This window comes from Sinocyclocheilus anshuiensis, unplaced genomic scaffold, assembly GCF_001515605.1.
Source record: "Sinocyclocheilus anshuiensis isolate Anshui unplaced genomic scaffold, SAMN03320099.WGS_v1.1 scaffold207, whole genome shotgun sequence".
Lineage (NCBI taxonomy): Eukaryota > Metazoa > Chordata > Actinopteri > Cypriniformes > Cyprinidae > Sinocyclocheilus > Sinocyclocheilus anshuiensis.
Genome location: NW_015551045.1, coordinates 2762633 through 2774293, shown reverse-complemented (window position 1 = coordinate 2774293; position 11661 = coordinate 2762633). Strand labels below are relative to the sequence as shown.

Below are 11661 nucleotides of genomic sequence, written 5' to 3'. Positions count from 1 at the left end.
GTCCATGTCTGAGCCGTTCTAATAGTCAACCGCACCAGAAAAACTACACTGACCAGATTGTGAGGCTAAGACGCGGAAGTCAAATATTTGTAATCATAACATGCACTGGGGCTTGTAGTCTATTGACCCTCCATCTTTTTACGTCATTTCATTTCTATTTTCCCACAACAGAGGCTGGGAAAGCAGCGGATTTGATAAGATACGTTCAAGATATCACTCCGAGGTACTGATTTACCTTCTATAAGTTAGTATATAAAGGAAGTTATTAAACGGCGTTATTGGTCACAGTCGTGTGTTTTGTTTGTTTGCTTTGTTGAATAACATACTAGCTTGACCAAGCTAGTCCGCTAGCTCATTCGTGAAGTTTAGTTGTCATGTGATCTAAATGATACTTTCAGCATAATTAATAACCTTTATTTAATAAATGTTTACAGTTTTTGAAGCTTTAACCTATTAAGGTGCATGAAGGATCCATCAAAAATACATGCTAACATAGAGATTTTAGGTGTATTTTAGTGTGTTTTTAGCCTTTTTAAGCCACTGTTTACAGTTCATTAATGGCTGTGTGGTGTGAGAAATGAATTTGTAAAACAAAATAGTAAAAAAAACTATTAATATGACTGCATGATGGTTATAAAGAAATGAGAAGAGTCACATCAAAGTAGTTTTTAATTATAGCATTGTGATGTGTCATGTTGTCAGCTGTTCCAAATATGTTCCAAATGTGATTTTTATCTCCAGATCGCAGATATCAGGTGCAAAATGTCCTACGTCTTCATCAACGACTCCCTGCAGACCACCGTGCCACTGCTGCAGGCCTGTATCGACGGGGATCTCGCTCACACTAAGCGGCTCCTGGAGTCCGGATTCGACCCAAACACCAGGGACTGCCGTGGACGGACCGGATTGCATCTGGCTGCCGCTCGGGGAAACGTGGAGATCTGCTCTTTGCTGCATAAGTTTGGTGCCGATCTGTTGGCCACTGACTCACAGGGCAACACGGCACTGCACATGTGTGGGCATGTAGACACCATCCAGTTCCTGGTGTCCAACGGCCTCAAGATCGACATCTGGTCAGTGTTACCGTGGTACAGTGACTATATATAATGATACTGAATTACCATAGTCCTATACTGGCGTTCACATGCTCTTCCAAGGTACCTTAGCAGTCAAAAATGTCACGACACTTACATATATTTTATTTCGAAAAATCAAAACTATGAAATAACAGATGGAAGTATTGCAGGAGTTTTCAAACTTTTCGAAGGCACAGACCCCCAAATATAATGATCACATAAAATAATATAATATAAAGGTAGATAAATATTTTAAAAACATACAGTACACTACCGTTTTTTAAAGAAATTAATACTTATATTCAGCAACACATTCAAAAGGGACCATAAGACATTTATAATCTTACAAAAGATTTCATATAAATGCTGTTCTTTTGAACACAACTGTTTTCAACATTGATAATAATCAGAAATGTTTCTTGAGCTGCAAATCAGCATATTAGAATGATTTCTGAAGATCACGTGACACTGAAGACTGGAGCAGTGATGCTGGAAATTCAGCTTTGATCACAGAATAAATTATGTTTTACAATATATTCATGTAGAAAACAGTTATTTTGAATCGTAATAATATTTCACAATATTTATAATATTTGTGATCATGCAGTCTCGGTGAACAAGTGTTTTTTAACATTAAAAAAAATTTGAACAGTAGTGTAAATGTGAAAAAGAATAAATGTGTACAGTGTTATCTGGGAAGTACTTTCTGTTCAGTTGATCTCAGGATTTCTGGCCAGTCTTTAAGCATAATATCACATTCTGAAAATGATGAACTTTTATTATTCTATTTATTTTTTTCCCACTTCGCTCTCTTTTTTTCTGCTGACCCCTTAGCTCCTCCTTGTGGTCTCCTGAGGGCCCCGGACCCCAGTTTGAAAAGCCCTGACTAACAGTTCACATATTACAGGGCCAGTTCCATGAAATGTGGTGTCTTGCTCGATGAGGATTCATGAAGTTGCCACAAAAAGTCTGACCGCTTCATGTCCATGCTTTTTGATCTGAACAGTAATCACAATGGAGCCACTCCGCTGGTGCTGGCCAAGAGACGCGGTGTGAATAAGGACGCACTCCATCTGCTGGAGGGGCTGGAGGAACAGGAGGTGAAGGGCTTCAACCGCAGCTCCCATTCCAGTCTGGAGAAGATGCACATGGCTGAGAATGAAAGGTGAGATGATTGCCATTACCTGTTTTTATAATCCCAACTTTCGAACGTCTGAATCGTTCTTCATAAGTGTTCTCACTCATTATGGGCTGCTGTATCTCCTGCAGTGCCATGGAGAGCCACTCTCTTCTCAACCCACACCTGCATCACAGCGATGGCGTGTTGTCCAGCTTCCGCACTACATGGCAGGAGTTTGTGGAAGATCTTGGCTTCTGGCGAGTGCTCTTGCTGCTCCTCGTCATTGCTCTGCTCTCACTCGGCATTGCGTATTACGTCAGCGGAGTCTTACCTTTCGCGTCTAATCAGGTGGAACTTGTGCACTAATATGAAAGCTCATTAAAAACAATGATTTCTTTTTTTTTTTTTTCTTGCATTAGCTGATGATTGTTCCTACAGTAACCACGCTTTAAATTGTAATCCTACATTATGTGACTGAATTCTAAAATGTTTTTGTGTATATGTAAATAGACCTTTCATGTGCTAAAAACGGTTTTTCAATATGCTTGTGTGTTAGGAAGAATCTTTTTATTGCCTATTCTGCACCCGTTCATGCTATCGTTTCTGTTTCCAGCCCACATCACCACCTTTTTATTTTACTTAAATTATTGGATTTACACATTAAAGTTTTGTGATTGCAAAAAGTGTTTATCATGCACATACTTTAACAGTGGTGTATGTGAAATGGGTTCAAGGTCATTTCTACAGTTTGGTGGATTTAATGTCCCCGTGAAACAATACGGCAGATTTTATGTAAATATTAACCAACTTTAATGCCACATGGTTTTCCATACATTACCAAAAAATAATAATAATAGTCATAAAGCACTTAACAGACATTTTTCCATGTCACCAATCATGTTTTCTCAACTACACTTGGAAATAAAGGTTGCATATACATTTTCAAATGAGCAATTGTGAGTATTATGTACATCTACTTATTCTCATTGATGCAAAATGCAGTTTATTATGATACATATTTTTGCAAAATATGTGTGCGTCTACATATTTTACAAAAATATGTTACATATGCATCTAAATAACATTTAGACATGAAACATTTTTTTTATCCAGTATAAATGAACATGCATATACATACATTTTTCGAAAATGCTGATCTTCTGCTAGCATGCTGTTCTTTTCTAGCTATAATACGCTTCATTGTAAAGATTTCATAACAGAGTAGACAGACATCATAGAGTTTAAATGTGAAATGAAAACTTGACTTACTACCCTGAACAGTGTGCTGTACAGTTTTTGGTAGACAAGCATTTTCTCCCTCTGATAAGATTTTTAAAAATTATGTTTTAACATTTTCTTCAACAAAACTCTTCATTTCGCCACCTTAGAATGCATTGATTGCCTAAAAATATAATTTATTAAATTAGATTGCATAAATTCAGTTTATGAATGTAACATTGCATTTCGCTACAGTGACCTTGAAATAGTAACCGTAATCCCCGAAACGTGTTTGTTTTCATAATCAGCTTATAATGTAAACAGCGTCATTTTTTTTCTTCCTTTATTAGGATTAGCAACAAGTATACAAAAATATACAACCCTAGTAACAACAAAAATAACAAAACAAAATGAAAAATAAATAAATGTAAACAGCGTCATCCTGCGGGCAGAGACGGGCGCGTGACGTCACCGTGTTTGGTCGCGTTTGCCGACTGTCTGAACTCTGAACTCTGAAGCGAGTGAGTCAGTGAGTGCTAGTCAGTTAGTCAACCTTCCCTTCTCACTTCATCTAACTATGGTCTGAAGAGGAAACCATGAATCTCCGAGGCGTTTTTCAAGATTTCAACCCTAGGTAAGACCTGTGTGTGTTACGTGAACGATGAAACCCGACGCTTTGTTTTGAATTCGCCACCGTTCACTTTGTTAGCTTAGCTGCTAATGTTCACCGTGCAGGCCTTTTGGATTCGTATTAGCATAGCTTCGCTGCTCAGTGAAGCAAACAGTTTTAGTCCTGAAACCGATTTGCGTTTAGCACTTTGGCGAAAGCGTTGACTTAAAACACGACACGCCAGTCTTCCTAAAGATTCTCGTTCAAACCCTTACGAAAATTAACCATGGTTTTACTACAACTTAAACAGAAAAGAAAAAACATGATTACTATTAACCATGGTTTTGCTACAGTAACCATAGTTTAACCATGGTATTTGTAGTAAAACTGTGGTTATACAAATGGTAATCAATACGCCAAAAAACCTATTACTACAATAAAACCATGGTTAATTTTCGTAGTGGTGTCAAGCGATTAATCGTATCTAAAATAAAGGTTTTTGTTTACATGCATGTATACATTTAAGAAAAATATGTTGTTTATATATTAAATATATTTATATAAAATATAAGAATATAAATATATACTTGTAAAAATTTTCAAAAGTATATACTGTCAGTGCGTGTATTTATATATACATAATAAATATACACAGTACACAATACACATACATATATTATTTTGTATGTGATTAATCACGGTTAATCGTTTGATAGCACTAAAAGGGAAGCTTCTCAGATACGTTTGTTTTCTGTCTCAGTCAGGCCCGTCTGACCGAAGTCAGGTGTGTTTGACAGATGTGTCCAGCTTGTGCTCTGACCGCATGTGTGTTGTTGTTGTTGTCCTGCAGTAAGCTCCTGATCTACGCCTGCCTGCTGCTCTTCTCTGTGCTGCTGTCGCTGAGGCTGGATGGCGTCATCCAGTGGAGCTACTGGGCGGTGTTTGCTCCCATCTGGCTCTGGAAACTCATGGTCATCATTGGGGCTTCCGTGGGCACCGGGGTTTGGGCGCACAACCCACAGTACAGGTCAGACACAACTTCTCCCTGCTTATGATTAGGGTTGGGAATCGAAAATCAATTCCAGTTTCAGAATCGCATACTAAAGGTCAGGAATCGGATACTTGTTGTACAATTAAAATTTTAATTCCACCTATCAATTATTTTTAGGTGGCAAAAAGGGGCAAGAGATTCATTCAAAAGCACTGATTCATCCAGTAATGGAACAAGTAAATCTTGAAATGAAGTCACTTATTAGTATCATATTTGATGCATGGATTGCAGGGGCCTTGATCCACATGAAAACTGTGCTGAAAAACCTGTCGTACACAATTTACTGCATGCCTTCTGGCGTGTGCTTGATTGTTGCTTTTTTAGCAAGTGAAAGACCTTTGGTATGACTTTAGATTAGGGAGCACTATTAACTAGTTGCTTATTAGCTGCATATTACCAGCATATTGGTGCTTTATTACGTATAAAGCACATATTAATGCTTTATTCTGCATGACCATATTCTAGATCTCTTGTCCCGACCCAATACCCATAACTACTACAACAACTACCTTACTTATGGTCAATATTTGAGTTTATTGAGGGGAAACTCTTAGTTAGTAGTGAACATGTGTTCCCTAATCTAATCTGTTACCAGTGTCATTCTAAAACTGTAGCATACATGCCTTTTTGCTGTGAAATCTTTCATGATTTAAATCATTTGCTTCTTTAATAGCTTATATACTGTTATATTTTTACATTTTAAGATGAACACTTACTGGACTGAAGCAGTTTAGGCTTACTTGATTATCAATGCATCATTTTCTAGAAAAACTCGCGTTCATGTTCCAGTCTCGAATCATCAGGGTTTTGAGGAACGTTAATTTGTTCATCTCTCAGTCATCATTGTACTGCATTTCATTATATGTTTTGATAATCAAATTAAGCATTTGAATATCATCTTGCATATTATTGGAGATACAGAGTGACAACTGATATTTCTATGATTTTATGTAAGTAAAGATCTCATTGATTTACTTTACAAACTACGAGAATTTCATCCTACTTTGTTGGCCATATACATCTCACGTATCAGCATCTGCACCAAAATTGCATAGTTTTTGCTCCGTTTGGGCCTCTGAATAAATCTGAGCTGTTTTTTCCTCCATATTCTGAGTCTGAGTATATCATACTTTATGACCCATAAAAGCCTGATAAATATGACACAAAATGCAAAATACATGTGCAACTTTTTTATTTTGTCTGAAGGTAATGTATCAGGCTTTATATGGTTAAGGACCCTGATACACTTTCCCAGTCTTGTTTAGCATAATTAATGTGTATATGGTATCAAAATAATGATTTTTTTTAAATGTTATTTCGGCTTCTGTTGAAGGTAAAGTCTTGCCAGCACACTAGTAAACTTTGTGAGAATGCCATATCATGTTGCCTTTATGACTTAAAGGGACAGGTCACCCAAAAATGAAAATTCTGTTATCATTTACTCACTCGCATGTTGTTTCAAACCTGTATGAGTTTCCAAACAGTTGACGGTAGCCGTTGACTTCCATAGTATTTTTTTTCCATAGTATGGAAGTCAATAGGGACCAGCAACTCTTTGGTTACCAACATTCTTCAAAATATCTTCTTTTGTGTTCAGAAGACAATAGAGACTCATACAGGTTTGGAATAACACGAGGGTGAGTAAATGATGACCGAATTGTCATTTTTGGGTGACCTGTCCCTTTAAGGAAGTGTGATTTTGGTGATGCAGTAAGCTGTCGTCTTTAGGGCTGAGGGTGAGACCTGCGTGGAGTTTAAGGCCATGCTGATCGCTGTGGGGATCCACCTCCTCCTGCTCACCTTCGAGGTGCTGGTGTGTGACCGTGTGCAGCGGGGTTCACACTTCTGGCTTCTGGTCTTCATGCCGCTCTTCTTCGTCTCGCCCGTCTCAGTGGCGGCGTGCGTGTGGGGATTCAGGCACGACCGGTCGCTTGAGGTATCAGCCGTGATTTACAATCACAGGAGGAAGATTTGTCTGTAACAAACTACCACGACCATTTTCAGTACGGTTGAAGTCGAACAAGTTATGTTGAGGTCATACTTCATGTCAAAATAAAAATAAGAAATTATATTTTATGCATGGAAAACAACATTTTTGCGCTTTTTGCATTGACAGTAGTTTCATGACAATTTAGTTATTCCCATTTGTCGCAGTTGTTTTCATTGCAATTATATTTTTAATCTTTGGTTTATGGGTCAAAGACGAGATTCGCATTTTAAATTTACAAAAGTGATTTTATATACATAGGAAGCATATTAAATAAAGCATCTACTTTAATGTTTCAAATAACATTTGTGAAAATAAAATGTCAAAATAAATGTTGTCAAAATGACAACATTATTGTTGTTTCATTTTTTTAATGTAAAAATGAAACGACATACTTATTCTGACCTCTACTTATTAAAATATATAAAAGAAAAAGTGATCACATTAAACTTTACTATATGTGACTCTGGAACACAAAAGCAGTGTTAAGTCGCTGGGGTATATTTGTAGCAATAGCCAAAAATACATTGTATGGGTCAAAATTATTGATTTTTCTTTTATGCCAAAAATAAAGTAACAAAAAAGTAAAGATCATGTTCCATTAAGATATTTTGTAAATTTCCTACCGTAAATATATCAAAACTTAATTTTTGATTAGTAATATGCATTGCTAAGAACTTCATTTGAACAACTTTAAAGATGATTTTCTCAATATTTAGATTTTTTTGCACCCTCAGATTCCAGATTTTCAGATAGTTGTATCTCGGCCAAATATTGTCCTAATCTAACAAACCATACATAAATGGAAAGCTTATTTATTCATCTTTTAGATGATGTATAAATCTCAATTTTTAAAAATTGACCCTTATGACTGGTTTTGTGCTCCAGGGTCACATATTTTAAATGATTAATAACTTGTTGCTGACAAATGGGTAAAATCTAGTGGGTTGAAGGACAGTGGTAAATTATCCTTGTTTTAAATAAACCTGACAAGATTTTTTGGTATTGGTATTTTCATCTTTGACATATATAATATAATATAATATAATATAATATATATAATGGTTTATAGAAAAGAAAACTAAATAATAATTACCTTTTTTATTATAATTTTGTACTATGGTAAAGAAAAAAAGTTGTCACAATTACTCCTAAAACAGGCTCTACTTCCTTTATAAACAATGATTTCTAATTTCTTTGTTTTTTTATTGATATATATGACCCACAGTTCTTGTGAGATTCACCCATGTCATGTTTACAAACAGAAGAATTGTGTTTATCTTTGTGTTTCCAGAAATGAATCGTGCCTGATTGTACACTCTTTGTGTTGTTTCATCAGCTGGAGATCCTGTGCTCTGTAAATATTCTTCAGTTCATCTTCATCGCTTTGAGACTGGATAAGATCATCAGCTGGCCGTGGTTGGTAAGGACGGCAGCCACACTCATTTACTGCTGCCATGTCATCAGTCACCTGCAGCTGGGCCACCAGCTTCGTAATCTGAGCTCTGTGTCTTGTTATGAGAGTAAGTGCCGTGTCTTTTCCAGGTGGTGTGCGTACCGCTGTGGATTCTCATGTCCTTCCTGTGTCTGGTGGTGCTCTATTACATTGTCTGGTCTGTGCTCTTCCTGCGGTCCATGGATGTCATTGCCGAGCAGCGGCGCACACACATCACCATGGCAATCAGCTGGATGACCATAGTGGTGCCCCTGCTTACCTTTGAGGTTTGGCATTTATTTGATTAAAATACAGTAAAAACAGTAATATTGTGAAAATATATATTTTTTTTTACATTTTAAAATGTAATTTATTACTGTGATCAAAGATGACCATAGTGGTGCCCCTGCTTACCTTTGAGGTTTGATTCCAGCATCATTCAGTTTTTACTTGATTGTGTTTATGCAATAAGTAAGCTGAAGACACTCGGCATGTCTTGGGTAGAGATCAGCCCATACTGATTTTAAACCAGTCTAGAAACAGATTATCTTCATGTGTGTGTCCTTTACTCAATATACAGGACCTGTATTTAATAACCGTTTTAGTCATGCTTTTTTGCACATTAGTAACTAAATCATTATATATATATATATATATATATATATATATTTTCAGCATCATTACTCGCATGATCCTTCAGAAATCATTCTAATTTACCATACAACCGTATGGAGCCTAATAATAATCATACATTCTAAAAAAAACTGAAATATATCACCACAATCACGCAGTCTGTATGATCAAAACTATTACGGCAGATGTTTTACTTAATCTTGATTACATGACAGCTGCTAGTAACTTCTCACATACTGCTGTTTTCCAGTGTTTTTACCATGAGCAAAGCAATGTCTGAAATGACATGTGACAATCCGTCTTGTGTGGAGCAGTAGCTCTACTTCACTAAATGTATTTCCATTATTTGAATATGGCTGCAGACACGCCCGACACAGAGATTGAGAAGTCACCACTTTGGCTTCCCTGTGAAGTTCAAAAATAACATGTGGGCAGTTGACAAGACAACAAGGCCTCTACGATCTACATACTGCAGGTTTATGATGCTTTTTGGGATGTCTGGTTTGAAATGAATAGGGTGATGTGTACTTCAGGTTATAAATCAAGCACTCAAACTGTAGCACATCTGAACAACCATCTTTTATTAAGCTATCCTGTAATTTATCAACTAAAAACTCACTTGGATCCTGTTTCATGTTTGCTGGCAGTAATTTCAGCTGTCATCTGGAGAGCTGTAGAGTTTTTCAGGATCAGTGTTGTGAATAAGAAAATTTTATTTAGAAAAATTATCATTTGCCTTTTTCTGAAAAAACTGAATGGGGAAAAATACTTCTGGGAGCTATGAAATAGTTCAAGGTCTGTTGACCATATTTCTGTTCCACTGTTCTGTTTTGTGAGCTTTATAGATCCAGGGTTGATTTTCATCAGTGTTTGTGTTGTTTTCAGATTCTTCTCGTTCACAAGCTGGATGGTCATTATAACTCCAGCTACGTCCCGGTGTTTGTTCCCCTCTGGGTTTCTTTGGTGACTCTAATGGTGACAACATTTGGCCAGAAAGCAGGCAATCACTGTACGTGACACGTGTTACTTACACTGCTGTTCAAAAGTTTGGGATCAGTAAGATTTTGAATGTTTTAAAGAAGTTTCTTATGCTTAACCAGGCTGCATTTATTTGATCAAGAATACAGAAAAACACTACAATTTTAAAATATTATTACAATTTAAAATTATGTTTTTCTTTTTTAATATACTTTAAAATTCCTGTGATGCAAAGCTGAATTTTCAGTATCATTAGGTTTGGGTTATCCGTCAGAAATCATTCTAATATACTGATTTATCAATGTTGAAACAGTTGTGCTGCTTAATGTTTTTTGGAACGTGTGATACTTTTTTTCAGGATTCTTTTATGAATAAAAAGTTAAAAAGAACAGCATTTATTTAAAATAGACATCTTTTGTAACAATATACACTACCGTTTAAAGATTTGGGGTCAGAACTTTTAATGTCTTTTTTTTAAAGAAATTACTACTTTTATTCAGCAAGGATGGTTTAAATCGATAAAAAGTGATCAAAGTAAGGACTTATATTGTCAGAAAAGATTTCTATTTTGATAAATGCTGTTCTTTTTCAACTTTTTATTCATCAAAAAATCCTGAAAAAAGTATCGCAGGTATAACAGCTTAATAAGAATGATTCAGAAGTGTTTGCAAATCATTTTTAAATAAAAAATAATTCATCAAAACTGGATATGCTAGTCTATAATGTATCATACCGTTTAGCTGTCTAAGAACTACATAGTGGTGTGTGCTAAAGTAGGCATTACTAATACTATTTTTTTTATTTGTAATGAGTGATTTAAACAAACCCCAAACCTTAAGTGATACATTTTGCCATGTAACTCATCACACATGATTTGTTTCCCTCTCACTCGCATTTTCTTCTGGACATATCACAAATGATTGGCGCAAACCATTTGTTCCATATTTGTATTTAGTTTGTTTTAAAGGCACAATATGTAATTTTCACCACTAGAGGGCGCGTATTCAAAATAAACAAATAGACAAAGGCGTAGTTTGATGACTCCGTGACTGAGTGTGGAATCATGGGAGTTGTGGTCTTCATCCCCACAGCTGATGCAATCCGACGGGACTCGGGCCGAAATCATGTTCATGGAAGAGCTAATGATTTATTGACGTAGTAGAATGAAGCAGGGTGAGGCTGAAAGCCGTCGAAGCGAAACGAGGGGCTGAACGAGCGCGACACATGGCTCGAAAGCAGCGCAGCTTTTATTATGCCACAGTCGACCGCTTCTGCTGCTTCCGGTCGTGAGTATGTGGGATAAAGCAGCTGTTTTATCGTACTAGATACATTTGAAAGTTCTGTTATAATGCTACTCTGTGCGGTCGTCACCGGTCTATTAAAACGCACAACATATTAAAGCGTCTTTGGTGTTTCCATGTTTTGTCATTGGCAGGTGACACTATGGACACGGTCCGTGTCACTAGTTAAAACTGATTATTTCTCTGGATTTAAACATTCTTCGAAACATTTGGGATAATGTAAGTACACAAGTCAGCAAAATATATAACACT

At 36.4% G+C, this 11661-nt stretch overlaps 2 protein-coding genes across 4 annotated transcripts in view; both read left to right on the top strand.

The window, feature by feature from the left end:
- The first annotated feature begins 109 nt into the window (after positions 1 to 109).
- On the top strand, positions 110 to 3022 carry LOC107661700 (ankyrin repeat domain-containing protein 46-like). 2 transcript variants are annotated; one of them, XM_016451437.1, is made up of 4 exons: positions 110 to 223; positions 742 to 1073; positions 2083 to 2241; positions 2346 to 3022. In XM_016451437.1, the coding sequence occupies exons 2-4, from the start codon at positions 763 to 765 to the stop codon at positions 2560 to 2562; spliced, it is 687 nt and encodes a 228-aa protein (XP_016306923.1). In that variant the 5' UTR covers positions 110 to 223; positions 742 to 762; the 3' UTR covers positions 2563 to 3022. The 2 variants fall into 2 exon arrangements, with proteins under 2 accessions (XP_016306923.1, XP_016306924.1); XM_016451438.1 differs by having other exon boundaries at positions 110 to 244.
- Positions 3023 to 3912: 890 nt separating this feature from the next.
- Positions 3913 to 11661, top strand: part of LOC107661699 (transmembrane protein 185-like) — a 9840-nt gene continuing 2091 nt past the window's right edge. Inside the window, exons 1-7 of one of the 2 annotated variants that reach the window (XM_016451436.1) lie at positions 3913 to 4048; positions 4875 to 5051; positions 6804 to 7011; positions 8402 to 8485; positions 8608 to 8784; positions 9493 to 9605; positions 10016 to 10139. In XM_016451436.1, the coding sequence (XP_016306922.1) occupies positions 4011 to 4048; positions 4875 to 5051; positions 6804 to 7011; positions 8402 to 8485; positions 8608 to 8784; positions 9493 to 9605; positions 10016 to 10097 (879 nt within the window). In that variant the 5' untranslated portion in view covers positions 3913 to 4010 and the 3' untranslated portion in view covers positions 10098 to 10139. The remainder of the gene's footprint in view (positions 4049 to 4874; positions 5052 to 6803; positions 7012 to 8401; positions 8486 to 8607; positions 8785 to 9492; positions 9606 to 10015; positions 10140 to 11661) is intronic. The other variant, XM_016451434.1, reaches the window with a different exon arrangement.